The 25,139-nt window shown below is 39.0% G+C and overlaps 1 protein-coding gene across 2 annotated transcripts; it reads left to right on the top strand.

The window, feature by feature from the left end:
* The first annotated feature begins 3 nt into the window (after nt 1–3).
* CEP43 (centrosomal protein 43) lies at nt 4–24,496 on the top strand. Of its 2 annotated transcripts, XM_028723881.2 has the most exons (13): nt 4–136; nt 3,221–3,274; nt 4,011–4,065; nt 5,916–6,004; nt 6,512–6,649; nt 6,812–6,895; nt 11,261–11,317; nt 16,372–16,589; nt 17,767–17,873; nt 19,954–20,016; nt 20,305–20,338; nt 21,226–21,319; nt 22,941–24,496. In XM_028723881.2, the coding sequence occupies exons 1-13, from the start codon at nt 50–52 to the stop codon at nt 23,013–23,015; spliced, it is 1,155 nt and encodes a 384-aa protein (XP_028579714.1). In that variant the 5' UTR covers nt 4–49; the 3' UTR covers nt 23,016–24,496. The 2 variants fall into 2 exon arrangements, with proteins under 2 accessions (XP_028579714.1, XP_028579715.1); XM_028723882.2 differs by lacking the exon at nt 11,261–11,317.
* The last annotated feature ends 643 nt before the right edge of the window (nt 24,497–25,139 follow it).

Here is a 25,139-nt window from a genome sequence, read left to right as displayed (position 1 = left end):
GCTCGTCTCGTCACTAGCTCAGTTTAGGCGGTTGTCAGGGAGAAGCAAGATGGCGACCGCGACGGAGGAAGACACGGAGCTGAGGGATCTCCTCGTGCAGACGCTGGAGACGAGCGGGGTGCTGAATAAAATCAAGGTGAGGAGCTGGCGGGGAGCGGGACGGAGGCTTTATGGGATGGAGGGGAGCGCCTCAGAAGTGCGTCGGCGTATGCCCGCCTGACGCCGGGAGAGGCGTGCTGTGCGTGGAGGTGCTGGTGGCGCGGCCCTCGCGAGAGAGCGGGTCTACACCAACGGCGCTAACGGACTCCCAACTGTCATTCCCGCCCTCTGGACAATGCCGCCTAGGCATAAGTGTCGCGCGCTGCCTTTTGCTTCGTGGCGCATGCGTGGAACTCCTTGAAGTAATAAGAGGGTTGGTTGGTGGTCAGGAGAACATAACGGAGAGACTTCCTGCCCCGGAACAAAGGCCTGTCCCGCAGTGGCCAGCCAGGTGCTCCTGAGAAGTCCATAAAGCAGGACGTGGGAACTTTCTTTCCTGCTGTTGCTCCCCAGCATCTGGTATCCAGAGGCATACTATTTTCGGATTTCTCGATTGATAGCCTTATGCTCCAGTCCTCTTTTCAACCCATTTAAGTTGGTGACCATTCCTACGTTTGGTGGAAGCAAGTTCCACAGTTTAGCAGTGCTGTGTGAAAAAGTCCTGACACCATTAAACTTTATTGGGCGACCTGAGTTCTAGTATTATGAGAAAGGGAGAGGATGTATTTTCATGCTTTTTTCGCAGCATGTGTAATTTTATAAACTTTTCGTTCTCCCCGTTCTCCCCTTTTGCTAAAACGACTGGGAGACCAGAACTACACAAAGTATTCAAAGTGTGAACATAACATAAACTTTTAACAAGGCATTACAATATTGGCAGTTTTAGTCAATATTGGACGCAGTGTTACTGCCCCAGTCTCCTCTTTACCAGGCTAAACATGCCCAGCTCCCTCAATCATTCCTCATAAGGCTTCGTTTCCAGACCTTTAATCATCTTGGTTGCCCTCCTCTGCACACACATTCCAGCTTGTCAATATCCTTCTTAAATTGTGCCACTTCACTCATTGGGGAGTTCCTTTTGGAGCTCCTCCCAGTCCCTCTTTGGTTTTGCTACCCTATCTCTAGATAAGCTATGACCACCACAGTGCACTTTTCTAAACTTGCACTGTAGGTTTTAAAACGACGAAAAACTGACTCTTTAAATTGATCTGCGGTCGACACCTACACTTCATAAGCTGCACTTAAAGCTCAAGTTGACCCTGAAATGAAGGCTGAAGCCATACTTCTGTTTGTTGATTGACTTTTTCACTTTAGCTTGGTCTGTGTTTTCGTTCTTTATAGTGTAGAAGTAGGGGGGATCACTGATATTTAATACATAGTTGTTAGAACGTTTCCTGTCAGACAGGCAGCATAGACAGTTAGTTACATGACATATATTAGCTAGAATGTATAGCATTTCCCCAAGACACAGGATATATGCTTTACAATGGCCTTTTGGCATTGTTATTTGGAGTTTGACCACTTCTCTCATTCTTTGGGATTACACACACATTACCCTCCAAGAAAAAGCTTTATAGATCTTTGTTCTACAATGATAAGTTAGCACAGTCATTTACTTGGGTTCATTTTTCAGAAGCGGATGCAATGTGTGGCAGAGTCTCACCTTGCAGCATGAGACAGTTCACTGATTCTTAAATAGTTGGGTAATTTGCTGTGTAGAGAAGGGTAGGCATGAAGTGAATGTCCCTAGATGGAGTAGGAGAGAAGGGGTGTAGGATTTGAATTATGGATGCGAATGTGTCAGTAGAAAATGAAGAGGTCATTTTCCCAACAGATGCAGCCTGAAGAAAGGAAACCAATCCCATGGGTTAAAAAACTTTACTTTTTGCCAATTATTTTTATTGATTTTCTAAATTTCAACCCAATCTTCACAAATTATACCAAATCAATACAATTTTGAGTAAATGACTGCCCACTTGCCTTTGTTGATGTGACCTTAAAAAGGTAAAGGTAAAGGTACCCCTGCCTGTATGGGCCAGTCTTGCCAGACTCTAGGGTTGTGCGCTCATCTCACTCTATAGGCCAAGAGCCAGCGCTGTCCGCAGACACTTCCGGGTCACGTGGCCAGCGTGACAAGCTGCATCTGGCGAGCCAGCGCAGCACACGGAACGCCGTTTACCTTCCCGCTGGTAAGCGGTCCCTATTTATCTACTTGCACCCGAGGGTGCTTTCGAACTGCTAGGTTGGCAGGCGCTGGGACCGAACAACGGGAGCGCACCCCACCGCGGGGATTCGAACCGCCGACCATGTGATCGGCAAGTCCTAGAAGCTGAGGTTTTACCCACAGCGCCACCCGCGTCCCTGATGTGACCTTAGCTTCTAATATTACTGTGATAAGTATTTTACATTATCTCCAGTTAACAGTCCATTACCCAAAATTATCCCTTGTCAGCTGTATTTTTAGCCATTTCCAGTTGTGTTAAAACATTATTTAAAGCATTTACATACTTTTGTAAAACTTCAAGTCAGAATATAATACTTCTTTTCCTTTCATTCTGTGTATGAATTTTAAATACACATGAGCAGGACATCTTAAATGTTTTTTTCTTCTTGGTTTTATGTATCTAATTGATTTGATTACATATTTGTATTTCACAAATGCTGAACTCAAAGCAGCTCATAATAATCACAATAGCATTAAAAAACCACATTGCATTCACTATATCAAACACAATAGCATATAAATAAATCAAACAACAGCTCTTTGTGGAGTTTGTTGTCTGTTTGTATGTTGCTTTTGGTTGCCCTGGGCAAGATAAAGCAACTGACAAATTAAATTAATAAAATAATGATATTGCTCCAAGTTCTAAACTGGCCACTTTGTACAATGTGCAAAGGGTAAGTAAATAGAAAATCTGTGTCCCTAGACCCTTTCATGAGTATTGCAGGTTGACTTGAACACTTGAAGTGACATTCACATGGCTTAAGTGCTGCTATGTGGTTTTCTGTGTTGTAGTTTAAATGATGAAGATACTGTATACTTAACCATACTTCTGTGTGAATAATGTTTCTGTGTAATAAATTGGACCCTTCTGTGTGAGGTTTGTCTTGGTATCTAGTTTTCTCAATATATAGTTGCAAAATGCTATACATTTATACAAATGCTGGCTCTCTGTTACAGGCAGAATTGCGAGCAGCTGTATTTTTAGCACTAGAAGAGCAAGAGAAAGTAGAGGTAAGGAGCTGCCAAAACAACTTTTCATTTCATATAGATGTAAAAAAGCATTAAGAAGCATAATAGAATCCTGTGTGACCTCACAACACAAGTTTTAGGGAGTCGAACAAGTGTCCCTCATTGCTATCCTTGGAAGCCAGCCTTCAGGTAGAAGTAGAATCACTGAGTTATTGCAGTTTGTGTTACACCTATGTCTTGGCTTGTGGGTCTTATTTGTTCAAGCATCCCAAAGTCTAACCAACTGTTTCTGTCTCCCAAGGTAGACAGTATAGTTTGAGATGCTGAACTCTAGGGCTACTGCTGCAAATTGAAAGAAGGAGGGGGAAACACTGTGTGCTTTCTGCTTACTTTAAAGTCTACAGTTGATGGAAGCCAAAGGCTCCAGAAATAACAGGGTGTTGTTTCCCTAGCCTTTGGCATCATCAAGTAGGTAAAGAATGAGTCAACAGAAAATAAATGGTGCTGCTGCTGTCAACTTACTTCCAGAACTGAAATTTCAAACTTTGTGTATTGTTGCACAAAACATAGCGTTGGTTATTATTTAATGTTTATCCTGCTCTTTTCTTCCTAGAATACCCAAGTTCAGCTTGGTTTGGGCATTCACTGCCAAATTCTGGTACTTCACCATGGCTTCACCATGAGGATGCATAAGCATTCATGTATATATAGATAATTGTTATCTACCATTTTATATCTCTGTCTGTAATCGTTAATTGTTCTTCTCATTTTTTGACAGAACAAAACACCTCTGGTTAATGAAAGTTTGAAAAAGTTTTTAAATACAAAAGATGGTAAGCTCTGTCCCTGCTAGTTAAAGATACCATATATAGTTCCCAATTAATGTGTGGACACTGATGCAGATCAGTGAGGGGGTTTCTGTGGTTCTTTGGTGATGTAAACAGGCTTAAATCACAACAGGAGATATCATTACAGTACTGTTCAAAGATGGCTCACTGCAGTGGAAAGTAGATGTACAGCAAACAGGGGTTAGCCTGCCCTTCCATAGATAAAAGCAAGCCATAGACAATTTCTGGTTAGTTCAGAGCAAGGTTCACTAATGTAGAAGGCAGAGTATTCTGCAGTCTGTTGTCCAGGGAGTTTTTAAAGGCCTCATCTACAGCTGATGCCACTGGAGCTAACTGATGTTCTTACTTGCTTACCTTCTGTTTTTTCCTCTGCCCTTTTTATAATCCCCTGCTTTTTTCTTTATACTAGAATTTTCCCAAACAAGGGCTTCTCCAAATTCTGTTAACTTTGCATCATCCCTCTTAATTTAGTTCAAATTCCATCTTGTCAGCATTTGGTTGACAGAATCTGCAAATTCTACACTTTGCTATACTTTTGTTGGCTGCAAGTATAAGCATAAAACTTCAAGCAGTTTCAGAGTGAAAGTTTTGCTCGTGCCTGACCTTTGAATTATAAAACTGGAGGAAGGAAAACTAAATAGGAATTTGTAAGTGGATTAAAAGCTGTACTTGGACCTGGTTCTTTTCTGTATGTTCTTGAGCAAATCATTCTTGCTTCTGCCTATGTAAAATAGGAATAGTAAGCTATCAGGATTGTTGTATTGTGTAAAGAACACAAAGATTGTAAAATATTTTGAAGATTCAAAAGGCTTAATAAATCCTTTATTCATAATAAAACCCAAAGTCAAGTGAACGACATAGCTTTACAGTTAAAGGTCAGTCTCAGCAACCTCAGTGGAAACAAGAATGCATTTCATATTTAAATGTAGGTTATAGCAAGTTTGCAGAGTGATTATTTGCCACACTTGGGAAATGGATGTTTCCGGGGAAATGTTCTCAGTTGAATTGCTAACCAATAATTGCTAGGGTTTTAGGCCTGAAGTAACTTGGAATTTACAGAAGTGTGTGTGTCCGAAATAAGACTTTAGTTTCTAGAAGATGTAAAATGGGTGGGGAACTGAATCTAGCCTACAGATCAGATCCCTGATTGCCCCACACACAACCCATGAGTCAACTTTGATAAGTGCGCAGGACCTAAAATCTAAACTCTTTAAGCATTTAGTAACTTGTATATGACATCAAGTGTGAGGCAGGTGGGTCCGGTTTGTGGGGAACTGCCTTAAAGGCCAAATTTTGACCCATACTGGGCCACATTAGACCCATGGGTCAGAGGTTCCCCACTACTGGTGTAAAGGGAAGTCCTCCCTGTCTTTGTAGCCCTTCATAAAGGAGTGTTTCAGAGTATATGACTTACATAGTACTAGCCCTTCCTCCACCTATTTCTCCATTCTTCCTATTTTCCCGTTCTCAAGTGTAGTATCACTACTACTGGATCTTCCTTTCCTTGTCTACCTTCAAAATAACCATTCAATGAAAAGGGTTCCCTTGCCTACAATTTCCTTACTGTTCCCCTCTCCCTGCCCAGCCTCAGTACATTTAGGTTTTAATTTTGAATGCCAGTTTGTTTGGGAGCAATTTTTAAAGAAATTCAATGAAATATAGGAAGACTTGTTTATTTACAAACAAATTCATTATTGAATGCCCAAAGCATTTTTTTCACTATATCATACCTGTTTTGTAAACAGTAGCACTTAACTCACATTTCAACTGAAAACGTTAATAGTGAGTGCAAATGCTGTACGGGAAAACCAAATGTGGCTCATTTCTTTTTGTAGGTCGATTGGTGGCTAGTCTGGTTGCTGAATTTCTTCAATTCTTCAACCTTGATTTTACTTTGGCTGTCTTTCAGCCTGAATCAAGCACAGTAAGTAAGCATTTTAATCATTATAACAACACATTAGAGAATAACACATTATATTCATTTTAATTCTTTTAACAACACATAATATAATAACACATTTAATCATTATAATAACACATTATAACACAGTAATTTAACCAAAATGCTTGAAATTGTCCCATCCTCAATTTTGTCCCCAATTTCATTTTTCTGCATCATCTCTCCAGTTCATTAGCATGTTTACTTAGGAGTAGACATTGCACACAGTGGGGCTTACTTCTGATTTGACATGCATAAGACTGCAGTGCTAATCTGATTTTCCCCCTCCCCCCAAAATACAATGGAACACTGTTTAAACCTTTGAATAAATGGGGGGAAGATATTAATAACTTTAACTTGAATGTCATGCTCATGCACTTTAGGGACAATTTCTTTTTCTGTCAGTCAGCTGTCAAATCTTGAATTTGAGAAAGAACAATTGTGTAAAATATATTGTGTTAATGGCCTGGAATGCTTTATGCTTATTTTTAGTTAAATGGGCTTGAGGCTCGAGAGAATTTAGCACGGGACTTGGGAATTATAGAAGCTAAAGCTACAAAAGAAGGGCCCTTACTGCTGGAAGTGATCAGAAGATGCCAGCAGAAGAAGGGAGTGTCTAACTTTGGAGAGGTAAGGATTTTGAAAATGTGTAGTATTTTAGTTATACTAACTTTCTTAATAAACTGTTTATCTTGATGTAGGCATGCTAAACAAACTATGACAAGCAAATTAAATGTTTAAATTTTGGTGTGTTTAAAATTGTTTATTTTCTATTCTAAAACTATTATTTAGGTAGCCCCTGTAATATCTGATGGTGTACATTCTCCTCCAAAATCATCAGATGGAAGATCTAACATACACTCATTGCCAAGTAAGGTAAGTCAGAATACTGGAATTAAGCTTAATATTATTTGAGAAGCACATTTTCAAATTTCAATTTTTCCTCTGTTCATTCTTGCCTATCAAGTCTTTCATTTTGTTAATAGACCCTGTTTGACAGGAAGTAAGATATTGGGGAATGATAAAGGCAGATAATTGTTTAATGAAATAAAACCATAATCTGATGGGATGCAGGTATAAATTAGAAAGAAGTTGGAATGTGATATTATAAAACTAGAATGACAATGTGTGATGTGCAATTTTTGTTGCTACTTCATTTGAGAAGCAGAGCATGAATAGCTGAAAAGTTGTACTGCTTTTCTCCCGCACTCCTGCTGCTATGCTGTAGATAAACAAGCCAAAGTCTGGATGGCCATGTGATTCATATCCAGGCATGTGGTTTATCTGAAGGGAACAAAAGGTTACAAGTGTAACCAAAGTTTGTGCTTGGCTTATTGTTCATGGTTTGTTTGGTGAAAACCAACCACAAGCACAGGTTCAGCTGATATAACAATCAAGGCTCTAGCTTTTATCTATGCTAGGAGAGAGAAGGAGCGCTGCGGAAACTTTTGTTTTAAATTGTGGTTTAATGTGATGTGCAAACTAGGCCATTGAAATTTAATGTGGGGGGCAGCCTGTACCAGCTTTGTTTACTTAAGGTTGCTTGCCTGATTTGAATATTGTGGATTTATTGTGGATGTATTTACCTTGATACATAATAAATTGTACAAGCCTGCACTAACAAGAGTTTGGCATACTTGCTGGGGAAATTAGTTTTGTAGACCATATGGACCATATGTGACTTGTTTATTTTCATATTTGTTCTTGTTTGTTCCTTGTATCAGATAAGGAAGTGTTGTTTAGTAGTGTTGATTTTTTATTTTTCCTAATATCAAATTACAACGTAAACAAAAGAACCCTGGTGGCAGCAAGTTTGATTTTGTAAAGGCTTGTATCAGTGTTGCTCTACGTAACCTTGGTTGTAGGAGCAAACAGATTTAATGAGATACATGTCTGCGGGTAGAAGACTAACTGTTGTTGATTGGCTTTGAATATGGGGAGCCTCAAAAGAAGCAATCTCTATTTAGAAACTTATATTTCCTAAGGAGTGTGCCAATACAAAAAAGGAGGTATTGACTATCCATCAGAATATTAAGAAGAAATTTCACCCTTGATTATCTTGATTAAAGCTTTACATTGTTAGAAGAGTTACTGAGAAATTCTTTGCAACCTCTTTGCTTTTCTGTTTTCTACCTTGTCCCAAGAGACTCATGTTTCTTAACCAGATTCTTGCTTATTTTAATAAAGACTGAATAAAGAATGCTATACATAGAGAAGTACTGGACAGAGGTAAACTAACTGAAAGAATAGTGACTCCATGAATACCAGTTGCTAGAAGCCTCGTACTTCCCTTAGGCATCTGGTTGACCACTATGAGAGCAGGATACTGGATTAGGTGGCTTGATGGCTCCTTACCCATCTAGTCCACCATTCTATTTCCAGAGGCCAGGTGCTTGGTTCTTGATCTGCTGGAGAAAGTATTTAAGTACAAATGAGAATTCTTCCACCTCTCTTTGGGGAGCGTTGGGGTTGCAAGAGAAAATACCAGAGGGCAATAAGATGATCAGGTCATAGAAATCATCTGTTTTGTAGGTGACAATAAAAAACTGGCACGAACTGGTAAGACATCTGCTGGTGTTGCTGTGGAACAGAGAAAATCCTCTTACCAGCTAAACAGTTGCTGTAGCTGTGGTTAAAAGAGAGAGATTATGTATTCAGTGTAGCTATTATTGCTAGTGATGTGATGGTGAAGAGCAAAAGGTACCTTTGTTTTAGCATGAATGAGCTGCTTGTAGGACAGAGAACAGAGATGACTTTGTCTATTTGTAGAAACAACATTACAGAGAGAACTTCTGCCACTTACTTCATCAGTGAAGTAGAGCCCTGTAAATGTAAACCCAACCACACTCTGATGTGTTGAACAGTAACGTGTGCCTTCCTGTAAGTTAATGTTGTTTTATGTCACACAGCATCAATAACATTTTCCACCATGTATGCATGTATCAGAAAGCTGTTGTCAATCCTGACTCCCTAGTGCAATGCATTGTTTAATGTTTCTGTTTGCATACATTACAACATTGGAAAGTACATGTTAACAATTTGTCATGCAGCCCAAAGTCTTTGTTAATTTTTTGGAACGCTTAAAGTAGCAGCTGTTTGTTCTAGCTTTGGAGAGTTTCTTTTATGGGTTTCATTACCTGGATTATTCCCACAGCATCATTTCATATGAATCTTCCTTTATTGGGGGCAAGAGGGGGATAAGCTGGATGAATTGGTCCTTTCTTAAATCTAGGTGAAAACTGCTCTCCGCACAATGCCTTGTGTAATCCAAAGTTAAAATCTTGACAATACCTGTTTTCTTTTTTAAAGGCAGTTTGTTGAAGAGTAAATATTGAAAGCAAGGTGGCAGTATATTCACAAAAATGCACTCCAATTGTTTTTCCCAAGTTACTTTTTTAAGGTTTCTAAATGTTTATAGCTAATAATACAGAACTTACTTCCAGTGCTTTGCTAATCATTTGGGATCACAGGAACTATTAAACTTCGATGTGCTAGTAATGTTTTTCTGAAGATAAAATGTTTTAGTGTTGTTTTGTGAGGATACTGTTGTGGATAGTTGTAAGAAGATTGTTTTGAATCTTGTAAGAAGATTACAATTGATAGCTACCTTTTGTTAGGCTGCTGGGCAATACTAAAGTGTTTGTTTTTGTTTGTGTGTTTTAAATGATGTATTTCTGAGCACTGCTAAAAATGACTGATGGTCAAAAGGAGACTCACAATGGTACTGTCTGTGTTGAGAAACTGGAATATGATTTTGTTGTCACATACTAGAACTTTGTGGTTTGCTAAATTATACTAGTTTAAAACTATTTTAACTGGCATGACTTCCCACAATGAACAATGAAAATGTTTTGTTCAAGGTGTATAAGTAATAATTGTAAAATCTGCATACTGGCTGTGGTCTCATTTAAGGTTTCAGTCTGAGTCTTTAAGCACAAGTTGCACATCTGTGAACAGAATTCTGTACATAGCAGCAGAGGTTACATGACTCAAGGCATTTGAATCCTACCAAGTGCTTACAGTCGTCCTAGTAGATAAATAAATTGTCCTGTATAGAGATGTAAAGCAACCAATTTGTTTTCCTCAGGGGGAAATTGAAGTAGTAATACTTCCTTATCAAACCTACATATATTTTATTACTTTTCACAACAAAATATCACCTTTTATAACTGAGCATATAAAATTGTACTCTTTGGCATTTTTATGGAACTTGCAAACTAATGCAATGCTCATTTACTCATATGTAAAACCCACTCTTTGATTAGTGTAGCTTACAGCATCAAAAGTATAAATGCCCTAATTTTATGCAAGCAAAATGGTGAATGAACCCAGTACTCAAGAAAGAGAACTGCACCGTATGCTACCTAAACAGTGTGCACAGAACTTTTGCCATCTGAGAAATAAATAAACATTGAAAATAGAACCACAAATATTGTTGTAAACAGCATATACAAAATGGTTTCATACAATCACAGTATTACAATCTCTTAGTTTATTTGGATACTGAGTTAAGCAATACATAGCACATTTGAATGTTTATAGGTACAGTATACACAAGCATTCTCTAATTATTTAGATTATTTTACGTAAATCTTCATAGTGCACATCTTTTGTAAATTAAACCTGTATTAAAGCATTTCACTCATTCCAAAATTTCAGGAGAGCTTTTCAGAGTTTCCCAAAATTTCCAGTTTTTCTTTCCCTGTGACCCAGGCTTTCATATCTCTGATCTTTTATCTAGAAGGTAGACTAGGTAATGAAATGCTGTAGAAAACGCATCTCTCTTAAAAGGAGAAATGGTAACTGCTGTCCAGTAACACTGGATGTATTTCCTGTACTATTCCAAAAAGTATATCCAAGTATAGAGGACATACTCAAAATAGTTGTTTCACTTCCAAATATGAATGCTAAAATTTTACATGTGTGCTGGGGCAGTGTAAGCAAAGCGTGGTGGAACACAGAATTTTATAAGAATGCTTATGAAATTTATCAGACTCATTCATCACATCTCTTACCATATTTCATTTGAAGCATGTGATTATTTTTAAATAGGTGGGAGGTGACAGCTCATGAAGTAATCTACTGGTCAAGCAGAGAGAGAATGTTGATTAGTAGGCAAGGCTTTTAATCGGGTTTTTAGAGTGATAGCATAGATCTAACTCAATAATCTAGATTTCGCATAGCATAACCCACATATAATTTGTTTTCATTTTTGTGCCGTTATTTTATTCTTGTGCTCAGATACCAAGGTATAAAGGACATCGTAAACAGAAAAGGTGCTTGGACACAACTGAGCAGGTAAAATGCATGAGGAGAAGAAACTGACAGGTGCTTCTAGTTCTACCTTTAAGAAAGAGCAGCTTGCACTAAAAATCATTGCAACTGACTCCTGGCATTTGGTAAACTAACTCCACAAATATGTAGATGTAACGCAGACTCTGAGGCACAATATTAATTACATTATGTAAATTTAATGCAAAGCTTATTAATAAGCTTTACCTATATTTATGGAGCGGCTGCTTGCTTGCCTGCCCTCCTTCCTGCATTTTATGACTCTCCATGCGGTTTTTGTATCAAAAGGTCACATCATTGGATTCCAAAACTTTAACAATTAGGTATCTTGACACAATTTCATTCAGTAATGTTACTGTATATTGTTAGTTCTTGGTTAACTGAAGGCCAGTTCACACATTAACTCATGAAATTAAACCCTTTCCTACCCACTTGGAATTCTGAATGTTTCTACATACCAAATATTACTTTAAAATTTGAAGCGTTTGCCTGACCTTCACTTTGCTGAGGATAGAGGACCCGATAATTTCCCCCCATCAAAGTGAGAGGCAGGCAAGCAGCTATCTAACTTTCCCTGCATAAAGGGAGAACCTTTAGGATTCCAACCAGGCAGAGCAGGGCTGACTTACATGTGGTTGCTCATTAAACATCGTGTGTACTGGTGCTGAGATAATGGAGTATATCTTGGATAATCCTGAGTGAATTACTTTATCTGAAACATTTCAATTTGGCTGTTAGGATGTTTGGACCTGTCCCTTATACAAAAACAGCTTTGTGGCAGAGTTGCAATTAAGATTTCAGGGAATAGCCACCCATTTCCTGTTTCACTTACTTGAATACAGTACTGCTGCTCCTCTGCTCCACCCCCAACCTTGTGCATCTTTTGAAAGCCAGTCCAGAAGGCATGAAGAGAGCTAGGAAAGGATGCTTTTGGTGGTTTGCTGTTTTTCCTATGAGGTATCTATCATATTAGAGGGACACGGGTGACGCTGTGGCTGTGGGTAAAACCTCAGTGCCTAGGGCTTGCCGATCACATGGTCGGCGGTTCGAATCCCCGCGGCGGGGTGAGCTCCCGTCTTTCGGTCCCAGCTCCTGCCCACCTAGCAGTTTGAAAGCACCCTTAAGTGCAAGTAGATGAATAGGTACCGCTTTATAGCGGGAAGGTAAACGGCGTTTCCGTGTGCTGCTCTGGTGCCGGTTCGCCAGAGCAGCTTCGTCACGCTGGCCACGTGACCCGGAAGTGTCTCTGGACAGCACTGGACCCCGGCCTCTTAAGTGAGATGGGCGCACAACCCTAGAGTCGAACACGACTGGCCCGTACGGGCAGGGGTACCTTTACCTTTACTTATCTATCATATTCCCTTCCTTACCCTGTCCTGAAGGAATGGAGAAGGCAAAGACTACACCATCAAGTAGTGTATTTTATTTTGTTTTGTTTTGTTTTGTTTTGTTTTGTTTGTTTGTTTGTTTGTTTGTTTGCATATAAAGTCTATAAGCCTTCCTGTAACAGAAGCTATTGGGAGATTAACAAGATAAAAAAGGAACACAATTACAATTGAAATGTGGTAAAAAGCAGATAATAAAAACATGTATCAAGTCTAAGGACAGATCACACCAAAATAGAAAGCAGAGAATCAAAAACTAGAGCACTAAATCATATAAAACAAAGGGATAAAGTCCACAAAGTGTAAAATAACCCAAAAATTAAGAAACATGGGAAAGTAAAAAATGCATTTGCCTGGCACTAAAAATATGTTAAAGTAGATACCAGCAAAGTCTCTCTAGGGAGACCGTACAACTATCATGGGGCTACTAGCAAAAAACGTATTTTCACGCATAGCTACTACCTATACTTCAATTGACAGAGTCACTTAGAGCAGGCCTTGGGTTATGAACTGAGGTTCCAGTGCGTGCATATAGGAAAATACCATAAGGTTCTTTAAAGGCCGAGTAATGGATGACTGCACTTGGCCTTTAGTTCTTTTTGAAACACTTTACTGCCATTGGTCATAAGATGGTTTGAGGGCTAGCAGGCATTTGTGGGATTGCTTTTTTTTAAGTGTTTCAGCATTTTTTCTATTCTGAAAGCAGCTTTTACTTTCAGCTGGTCACATCTGCACTGTGATGTAAAGCACATGGCTTCTTCCAAAGAATTGTGGGAACTGAAGTTTACCCACATGCAGACACACTCATACACAGAAAACCCTTAACAAACTACAGTTCCCAAGATTCTTTGAGGAAAGCCATGTGCTTTAAATGCATGGGGTGGATGTGACCTAACTCTGAACCAGCTTCACTGGTGTGTATTCAGGATGAAACTAGACAGTCCCCAGTTTTGTCTTTGCCTCCTATTGTGTGAATGCTGGTGGGGTGGCGGGGGATATTTGCATGTATGCAGCGATGCTTAACCTTTCTTCCACGCTGTGATGCTTTTCTATTTTTTATTAGTTTCTAATTTGTTCTTAAGATTATATTTCCCTGGATTCATTATGTCACCTCCACTGTTCTAGAGGCTTCCTTGAGCAGTTTTTTAATGAAAAGGCAAGATAGAAATATTTTAATAAATTTATCAGTTGGGCAGATAAGCAGAGGAAACTGCTTTATACTGAGGCTGACAATTGGTACTCCCAGCAGAGTACAGCTTACACTGTGTAGCAGTGGCTGTCCAGAATTTCACTCGGGGTTTTTTCTAAACCCTACCTGAATATGCCGGGGATGGAACCTGGAACATTTTGCATGCAAAGCACATGCTCTAGCACTGAGCTGTGGCCACTGCCTTCTCATTTGCAACCTTTTTCAGTGGCCATTTTCCCCTTATTGCCAGATCAAATATAAAAAATAGGCCTCCAGCTGAAGAATTGGGAAGGAATGATAGGTGGGGGGAAGGAAAAGGTTAAGCACTCCTACCTTCTGATACTGCACTAAAACCCACCTTAACCCCCTCCCCAATATTGCTATTAACTCTATAGCAGGTGTTTGAGGAATGATGTGCCTACCTGTTTGCATTGCATAGTTTTTTTCAGCCTGTAAATCTTTATCAAAGGACAAGGGTTTGGGTATCATCCTTCTAGGATGCTGCTACTGAGAAGTGCTTAGTATTTGTATACCACATTTTAAATGTTCAGAATAGTTTTTAAATCATTCATCCAAAGTTGTAATTTCTTTACTTATATGGAAATTTGCATTAGTCAGCCTTCAAAATCTAGATGAAATTTCTAGATGAGCGGTTAATGTCAATTTACCTCCTAAAACTACTAAATTGGTTTCAGAACTGGTTACAATGAAACTGACATAAATGCTTAACTATAAAATTAATCAGATTACTAATACAAAAATTCTATTATAAAAAAATTGTAGCTTTGTTGAATTGTGAGAGCCCGAAGAAGAGTTTTTGATACCACACCTTTTAAATTTTTAACTCTAGTACTGTAAATGTTTTATATTGGGGTAAGGGACCTGAATTTAAAAGTAATCGCTGACACTCCTTATGCAGATATTGTTGGCATCTGTCTGTCTTGGGAAGAGTGTGCCTTTGGGAGTAAAGTCAAACCGTTGGAGAGTTAGCTGCTGTGGCTGTAGAGAACAATACAGTAGAGACATATTTTATTACAGGTGGGGCAGATGAAGTCATCTGGTTTTGGTGCTATAGGTGTGCCATGGCATTTCTTCCCTCTGCTTCTCAAAGTGGTTATTCCTCCTCTGGTCACCACTATGGCTACATGACCTGACTGTCTCCAGGCACTACAATTGTCTGCAAGGGATTCCCATACCAGCCTTCATGTCACATTTGCAGACATCTTTTTAACACAGAATTGGTCTGCCAGCAGGCCTAGTGCTCCCTGCTATCTTCCATTCTGTGTACATGACCAAACCAGTGTAGATGTCACAGAGACAGGGTTGCAAACATGCTGGGAATGTGGGCTTGGGAGAGCACATCTTTCTTTGACATTTTGTTTTGCCATGTGATGCTGGAAATCTGCCTGACGCAGCACAAACGGAAGGCATTGAGGCATCGCTCCTGGCGGGTGAAAGTTGTCCATGACTCACTTCCATAAAACAGTGTACGCACTACAGAAGCCTGGTAGACCTTCATCTTGGTATTGGTTGTTAGCATGACATTTTCCCATACCCTTTTGGAGAGGTGAGCCATTGCTTTAGCTGCCTTGCCAATACGATTGTCCAGCTCAACATCGATTGAAAGGTTGCTGGTTATGGTGAAGCCCAGTCTACCACCTCAAGCATGTGGCTGCCTATGCTGATGTGTGGAGTGCTGGCTTGGAATGGTGGCGATGTCCTGACCCATCAGGCTGATAATGAGGTGGAACTCCATGCAGGCTTGGGCAAAATGGTTGGTGCAGATGTGGAAATAAATTTACCAGTCTTATGAATGAAAAATGATACTGCTGTTTTATTGAGTACTGCATTTTATTTATTTTGCTTCTGTTAATCTGGTAATTTTAAATTGAAGTCCTACATCTATTTAACCTGGGATTTAATTCCATTGAAGTCGTTGGGCTTTAGGATAGTATTTAATACTTCTTCTAGATTATGTTTTTATGTTGCCTTGGATGCTCATGCAGTGTAAAGGTTGTATATCCCATATAAAATGAAGCTGCCAAGTAAGTGTGTTTTAGGATTATATTGTAAAATTAATTTGGGGCTCAAGTGAATAGCAAACATCTCAAAACTTTAATAACTATAACTGTTACGGGTTAATAACTGTAATAACTCATTAACTTTTTATGGTGTTATTATATGGCATTATTGCTGTAAACATACTTTGATTATTTTTTTTAATGCTACAGTGGAATACACATATTTAAAAGATAAATAAGTGGGAAACCTTTATCTTTTAAACTTATTTCTTTACAAGATTGTGAAACTGGCATTTCTGTCTACACATTTTAACAGATAATTGAAAAACTGTTGAAGTGACATTGTGCCTACATGACTATTGATGTACTACTGTATGTTCTTTTTTTGTATACAAAAATGGATTATAGCTCAAGGGAAGCAAATTATATGACTTGTTTAAGGAAATGGTTTGTTTGTTTTTTTAGGTTACTGGAACAAGTCATAGTGATACAAGCATCTTGTCTGGAGAAGCAAAGAGCAAAGGCAGCATTCACTCCTTACCCAATGAAACAAAACTAATTTCTCAACCAAACAAAGATGTAGATACCAAAGAAAAGAATAATCTAGCAGTAGGAGAAGATGATGCAGAGGGAGATTCCTTCTTTGATGATCCCATACCAAAACCAGAACAAAGTTATGACTGGTAAATTGAATGAACTACAACTATAAATGTTTCCTTTTGACAATAAAATAGTTAGACGTTTTAGGCTGCAGGATGCTGCAGTTTTCTACCTTAGAATAAATAAAAGAGAGGGTTCATGTTTTGCACAAAATGTAGAAGAACAGTTTGTTGCAGTGCCCATAGATTGCCCTTGTGTTTCCCCCATTTACAGAAATCGCTTTTTTCAAAAATAAGAAAATATATTTCCTACTTGACAATAGAACCCTGTAATTCAGAAATATTTATATTCATGTCTTTATATATGCAGATGTATTTTGTGATGATGACACCATAATGGCTTCAGTGTGTTTGCAAAGGCTGGCAGTGTCGGGACACCAGTGCTTCAACTTAGAGAATGATGGATGAAGCCCTGCATGCAGCAGAGCTTCAGAACATTCTGTCTAAAAGTAGCTTTGTGCATCAACTAAGCTGTCCCAGAAACTAAATGGCACTCCGAAACCCGCCTCCAACACAAGCCAACACTGATCAAACTCAATGTCACTGCATGACAGAAGTGAGACTTGATCAAGCAGATCTTGGACTAGCTCAGCCCCTCCCTAGTCTTGGAATGCTCTGTTTCAGGGCTTTCTGCTAACTGCTGCCTCCAGGCATCCCACCAGCAGGCAGCCTGCACTTTTGGCAGCCTGCAGAGTCCAGCTTAGCTGGGAGAGGAAAGCAGAAGACACTTCAACCCTGTCTAAAAGTGAACAACAATCTGATGTATTGAGGGGTGGTGGTGGATTGCTCTGCCCACGTGCAAATGCTATGTTGTGCACAGAATATTTTCCTTGAGGCAAGTGGAAAAATTGTAACAACCAAATGGTTGTTATTGCATACTACTTTATACAGGTTCAAGGAATAATCAACTCTGATGCCATGTCAACTCAGATCTGCTTCTTCTGAAGAAAATTTTACTTGAATTCAAAATCATAACATGGTTGATACAGTTTATATTTATATTTACACCTGAATCTCTTCCTCTGGGTTATGTTGATAAAACATCACATGACATAAACAGTTACACTGAAGAGGCTTTGGAATAGGTGAGAATGTGTGCAGAGCTTTTCTTGCCATATCTGGCATTAAGAGCCATCATTCATGACTCAGTTTGAAGCAGTTAAAAAATGATGTATCTCTCCCCCTTCCCTCCTTTTTAAAGGAATAATGACTCTATCAAGGAAGGAAATGCTTCTCTTTCTGATGTACCACCTATAAAGACTGGTCTGAGCTCTTTGTCTGGAGCACCTCCTCTAAAAAAGTCTGACAGTAAGTTGTTGAGTGAGAAATTACACTCCCTTGCTCTAAATATTATAATAATCTTGCATTACAAGAGCATACCTTCACTTAGCTTTGTGCTAGATCATTACCATTCTGGTGTTGTTGTAAACAGTTTAAATTTATTATTTTGCACCAGAAAAAGGGGATAGGTACCTAGCTGTGAGAAATGCTGTGCAACCAGGACTAGTTGGCAAATAGTGATGTGGTGTTCTTGTGCATTGCTGGGTTGCAGCACGTTACTCCCGACAACCAGTTCAGATGCTATAAAGCTAACCTGTGGACTTGCAGAAATTGTTGAATTCCAATCCCATCAACTAGCATAGCCAGTGGTCAAGAATGATGGGAAATGCAGTGCAGTAACACCTGGAAGGCCACATGCTAGTCACCCATTCTGTATAGAATCCATTCAAATTTCTGCGTCCCCCACTGTTCTTGTACATAGGTTCTAATTTACAGTGGTGCCTCGCAAGACGAAATTAATCCGTTCCGCGAGTCTCTTTGTCTTGCGGTTTTTTCGTTTTGCGAAGCACGGCTATTAGAGGCTCTTAGCGGCTTAGCGGCTATTAACGGCTTAGCGGCTTTAAGAAAAAGGAAACGAACTCGCAAGAACTCGCAAGACGTTTCGTCTTGCGAAGCAAGCCCATAGGGAAATTTGTCTTGCGGAACGACTCAAAAAAGGGAAAACCCTTTCGTCTAGCGAGTTTTTCGTCTTGCGAGGCATTCGTCTTGCGGGGCACCACTGTATATAGCATGCATCTTTCTTTTATATGATCTGCTGACTATTATAATGGACCCAAAGCAGATTACAATTTTTAAAAAGAATCTGTTCAATCAGCAAAACAATTAAATAACATCTTAGGCACATTTTCATTCTATATTTCTTGGATAGCTATCAGTTTTCAACTGCAACAGTCAGCTTTTATGAAGTAGGAGAATGAATTGGCAAGTATGTTCTCCAGTATTATATGAAGATTGCATTCACATGTCACAGTAAGCTATAAATCATGACTTACTGTGCACAAACAAATCTCGCCTGCTTTTTCTTCTCCCTACTCATTGCTAGGATGAAAGAAACCAATATTGTTGGCTTGGCATTAAACCAGGGATCATGGTTTATTTCAGTACAAACAAACACAGTCTATAGCCAAGGTTTTTTCTTGGCTTACTGATCATATTTTGTTTCCTCCCAGTCAATGGCAGTCAGCGGGGCACCTGGCAGACACCTCTCGCACTTACTAGGAGCCAAGAGGCACAGGGAGCTCATGGGGAGGGGGGGAGCAGGAGAGTCAGATTGGCTCCACCACTGGACCCACACAGTGTTGAGCTCCCCACACCTTGCCCCTTTCCTGCTCAGAAAGCAGCACTGGTGCTTGCTATTCAGAAGCCAGGTGTGCAGTTCAGCCTTCACACCAACTGCAGCTGCTTCCAGTCCAAGCAGGAAAGGAGTAGTGAAGTGGCCTCGGTCCAGTACATCTGAAGGAGTATCTTCACCCCCATCGTTCTACTGAGGTCCAGTGCCAAGGACCTTCTGGCAGTTCCCTCACTGTGAGAAGCCAAATTACAGGGAACCAGGCAGAGGGCCTTCTCAGTAGTGGCACCCACCCTGTGGAATACCCTCCTACCAGATGTCGAAGAGAACAACAACTACCACACTTTTAGAAGACATCTGAAGGCAGCCCTGTTTAGGGAAGCTTTTAATGTTTGATGGATTACTGTATTTTAATATTTTGTTGGAAGCCGCCCAGATGGGCAGGGTATAAAAAAATTATTATTTTTATTTTATCATTATCATCATTATCATTATCATTATCATTATATTTATTTATTTTGTTTATTGGGGGGTATAAATAATAAATTGTTGCTGTTGTTGTTCATACATAGTAAGCCATGGTTTTTGTCTTATCTTGACATGAGAACATGAGCATAGAAAATCAGCATGGCTGCTCTTAATACCAACATAGCAACTTCACATTTTCACTCTGTCATCTATCTGGTTAACATTGCATTTTAAATAGGTTCTGTAGGAAGCAGTTACACACTTTTGATCTTCCTAACCTCTGTTTTACAGATGCAAACTCAATTTTGAAAGATGTAAAGATGATGAATTCTAAATTTGGATCACTTGAACTAGGCAAGTAGCTCTTCTTAGAAGGACACCATTAAGAACTTTTTATTGCCACATCTTGTTTGGTAATTGTTCAGACAAAAGATAAAAATTATTTCTATGCATAGATCAATAAGTTTGATGAAATGCTTTGCAGCATGTTAAAAGCTGTTCTAAAGTTACTATTTTTCAGGGGGGGAATCCTCATGGTCATTTTCATTGTTAAACTAGGTTGATAGCAAACACATCTTTCTAATTAAATACTGTATGTAATTTCAAGTTTTCTAATCCTCCATTTTAATTATTTATAAGCAGGGGATGAAGAGGAATATGCTGATGATTTCAATAGGTAAGAGAAAATTCAGAGTGGTATACTTAAAGCATTTATTTGCATTTGATATAAGTTAAAAAGAATGCCCATTATTTTTCAAAAAGGGTTTAAAAAGTTGTGTTTCCATATAGCTATACACCACACAAGCATTTTCAAACTATTTACTGCTCTTTTATTAATTTCTTGATGTTCTAATACTCTGGGCATGTTCACACATTATGGAAAGTCATGACTAGTGAACATGCTGATAATTTCCAGTTTGCTCCTTTTGGTTAACAAACCATGATCCTTGGCTTAGTGTTGTGTCTGAGCTGGGGATCATGTTTGTTTCACTCTACACAAACCTTTGCTTCAGGTAGTGATTTGTTTGGAGTGAAACAAGACCCTGATCCCTGGTTCAGATGTAACACTAAGCCAAGGATCATGGTGTTTTTCTCCTGCTTGCTAGTAGAAAGGAGTAGAGTAAAAGCTATCTACATGTTCAACATAAATTATTAGCCATTGATTACTATGACATGAACACAGCCAATTATGTGCTTCCAATTTTGATGTGTGAAAATATATTTTTTAATGAGCTGTCTTGGTTGGTTCTTGAAGTCAAGTATATATACGCTTCCTTAAGTGATCACATGGCACCAGCAATTCTTTATAGAATCACTTTGTGGGATGTGGGGAGCTCCATGTAAGTCACTGGTACTTTGAAGTAATGACTCCTGGTATTTGATGAATTTACTTTAATGTAGGATCTTTTAAGCAGTTCAGCCCACACATAACTTTGAAATTCAACATTTTATTTATTAGGTATTTAGAAATGTTTCTCGTAGATATTTTAATTTATAAGGTGTTCTTTAACATTAAAGAATAGAGCTTTATTGTTTCCATCTTTTAACTTTCCCTCATGTCAGTACTAGTCATCGGTCAGAGAAAAGTGAAGCCAGCATTGGTGAAGAAATAGATGATATTTCCGTAGAATTAGACGACTTCAATCCTAGCGATAAAGTATGTATATTATACTTTACATCAGGGTGGGCATGTATCCATTTTCATTCTCAGTAGAAAGCTATTTGCATAGAATCCTATTTTTGTATTCTTAAGGTTTCTTGCAAACATATCGTTATTGTGAGAAACTGTTAAGCCAAACAATAGCTGTACCTGTTTGCAACTGTGTTTAAGGGACCCTTGCCAAGTGCCACCTAGTGGGCTACCTACTTTTAGTGGGATCCTCGCTCCCCAGGCGGTTTACTTGATTGCAGCAGGGGTACTCCAAACAGTGCCTGGTGGTTGAGTTTGGGAATCAGCATTTCAATCCCACAGTGCCCCAGAGCAACACTACATCAGGGATACTGTAGGAAATTTAACTGATGGCTCTCAGACCTAGCCTTGCACCACTGATTGGAACACCAGGCAGGGGGATGGGATTGAAGGACAGGCTAAGGGGAATGGGAGTTCTAGTTCACAACATCTGGATGGTACCACATTAGCAACCCCTGCCTTTTTTCCTTACTGTGCAGAATGAGTAATGTATGAACTGAGCTCTGCTTAATTTATTTGAATGTAAGATCTCCTTAATAATTGCAGTATATTCTCTATTTGAAAGAGGATGAGAGGTGGAGGTTATGGTTTCAGAGATACCACATATTTCAAGAAGCATAGCACAGTATAGCTCACACATGCTTTTAAAAACCATATGGTCAAAATAAGGGAGGGAGGGGTGGTACCTGAAACACATTGAGATTTTCCCAAGTAACTAACAGTCTCATGTGCACTTAATAAAGATTAATACTGTTAAGTCTACAGTTCGGACAGAATTATCTGTATGATCTGCATCACTGTTCTCTTACCTCAGGAGTATTCTGTAGCCTCTCTGTACATTAACAAATGCCATTTCATTCTTCATTTTGCTTCAGTAGCAACTATATATTGTAAAAGTTCATTTTTTTAATCTTCACTGAAAAAAAATTAATAATGTGTTTGAATATATGAAATTGCTAATATATTTCCCCAACTATGGATGAAATCCATCATCTTGCCAGCAAACACAGTGGAACTTCCCCTTCTTCTCCTTATGCCTGCATCTGCTCCATCCTGCACCACAATCTGCTGCAGAGAGTCTCCCAATCTTCTGGAGCAGATTTTAGGGGCATGCTGTAGTGAAGAAGAGAAGGGGAAGCCCTGTTGGTAGCATTACAATAATAAAATGAACACAAGCATCAGCAGTGGCACAAAGCTTCTAAATATTGATTTTTAAAATATGCTCTCCTTCCTTATTTTACTGGAAATTTAATGTACTAAAGCTGCTATCCTATACAATCTTTCCTAGGAATATGTTTCATTGAACTCACTGAGACTTACGTAGTGTTGCCATATGTCCACTTTTTCCAGGGCATGTCCTCTTTTTCACAGGTAGAGTCATCATAGCAAATGTGTCCTCTTTGTTCTTTAAAATATGGCAGCCCATATAGATAGATAGTAGTGTGTTGCCTCTTGCTCATAGGAAAGTACTTGAGATCTTCTTGATAGGAGTTTTTAATAGAAGATAATGTTTTAAAGAACAGCTTAGCTATAAAATACACTGGATTTTAAACATCAGTTAACATTTTAATATTTTCTTTTCTCCTAGCTTGAAGACTTCACACAAGATTTCACCATTTCTCAGTTAAGCGGTGAAGCAGATTACTTAGAGGATGTTGCATGAGTAGAACAAGCAAAGATCTTAATTTGTTGACTTGAAGAACTTTGTAGACTATATTTTAAGACAATCACTCTGCTGAAATATCCCCTCCCAAATTGTGCCTTGTGTTTCAACAGAAACTCCCCCAACAAACTGGAGTTGGGAAAAGAGTTTTTAAACTTGTAAGAACTGAAAGAAGAAGTAATTTTGGAGCGTGGTATTGCGGTCTCGTTAAGCTAATTCGTATGTGTAATATGTCAAATATTTCCCAGAAAGATGTCCGTTGCAGGCGACAGACACATCAAGATGATTGATCTACAAGAATTCATAAGGGAAGAAATCTACAAAACAGATAAACAGTGGCAAACATGGCTTAATGTCATGGCAACCATTTGGCTTTTTGCTGAAGAACAAGCAGTATTTGAACTTGCTCTTCTGTTGACCTAATTAAAATTACAGTTTTTCTCTCTTAGCTGTTGAAATTACTTTAGTGGCCAGGAGATATGAACCAAGATCTTCAAAACTGACTCGTTAGATTGCCTAACATGAGGCATATTAAAATACTTTAGTGGCTGAATCATGAATCCCTGTGGTTTCTAGTAAGTTGGTCTCTTGTTGCAACTTAGGTGCTTAGTTTTGCATGGCCAAGATCACTAGGTACTTCTGAAAATTGCAGCTGGAATATGAGCCTTAACTCTAAACTTATTTTTATATATTTAAACATTTGTTATTCTAAGATAGCCTTTTGTTTGTTAATTTAATGAAAGCTATAAATGGTTGTTAGCATGAGGGTTTTTTTCTTTGAAACACAGCTTAATACTGAATAAAACTATTCCAAGAAGGACTGTTTTAAAGTTTGGGAATGTTATGTGATGAGAATCCTTCACTTAAAATGATTGTGTGTGTGTGTGTGTGTGGTCTTTTGTTTTTTATGTGTGGATTTGAAGAGCATTTAATCTTGCCCTCTCTGAAGTTGTGGATCACACCTCCTGCATCAATTTGAACCTAAATATGTAAAAATGGCAAACATCTAAATCATCCCTTTGTAAATTCATTGAAGCCCCCTATGCAAATTAGCTTTCAGTCCTAAAAGTGTGTATATTTGCCTCATTTATTTCAAAGGGACCTGGATGTATGTAACTGCAGAATTGCAGCTTTAGGCTGTAGTTCACCAAAGAATGACAATACAAAAGCTTCCAAATAAAGCACATAGGGAGGCTGTGTAGTGGTTGGTGGACTGCTCTGGTGGACTGCATTAATCTCAAATCATGCCCTACCACAGTGGGACTTGTTTGTGAGCAAATGTATGTGGAAACAGGTTTTAACCGTAAGCTTTGTGAAATAGAGTCAGTGATGCAAAAGTTGATACAACTTCAGCAATACCTGCTGCATGATATGTTAAATTAAGTCCTGGTCATTTTGTGAAACTGAAATTAAAAATGTAATTATTTGGGTACTGCAAAAAATTACTTCTCAGATACATTAAGTAAAAAAATAATAATATAGCTTCTGTTTGAGCAGTTGGCTTCTTGATATAACAGTTATTCTAACAAATGCCAGTAAGCATTTATTTACTGTATTTGGCAGTATACTTTAAGGTTTAAGTCTACAAACTACTTTCTTAGTAGTAGTTCTGGTAATCAGGAATGTTGTGATTTGTCCATTATAGTTGAAGACCTAAATTTCACAATTACACTGGAACCTCTATTTGTGACCATAATCCGTTCTGGAGGTCCATCCGGAGGTCGAAACGGGTCTCTGGGAGAGGCGCCGTTGTTTGCAGGCACGGGCGGTGATTGCCCGCTTCTGTGCATGTGCAAACGGCGATCGCCGCTCCTGCGCATGTGCAAACGGCTGCAAACCCACCGGTTACTTCCAGGTTTGCCGTAAGAAGCGGCGGTGGAAAGTAGAGGTTCGACTGTAATTGATGTGATAAAGTCTCCACAGCTTGATATCAGTTGTGTGCCATGAATATTTGTATTTTTACCATCCTCAGAGCAAAATGCAGTAGTATATTTACAGCCCTGACACAAGGGCTGGAACAAAAACCTTGTGGAGGTGCTTGAGACTAGCAGTGTACTGCTCCCCCCCTCCCTTGCCTATCCTTCTGAACCATACACTGCTGCTGTGGTATTCATTAACTGCAGT

This window comes from Podarcis muralis, chromosome 3 (genome assembly GCF_964188315.1).
Source record: "Podarcis muralis chromosome 3, rPodMur119.hap1.1, whole genome shotgun sequence".
NCBI classification, from domain to species: domain Eukaryota; kingdom Metazoa; phylum Chordata; class Lepidosauria; order Squamata; family Lacertidae; genus Podarcis; species Podarcis muralis.
The sequence above is the reverse complement of the archived record's forward strand: the minus strand, read 5'-3'. Positions and strand labels throughout refer to the sequence as shown.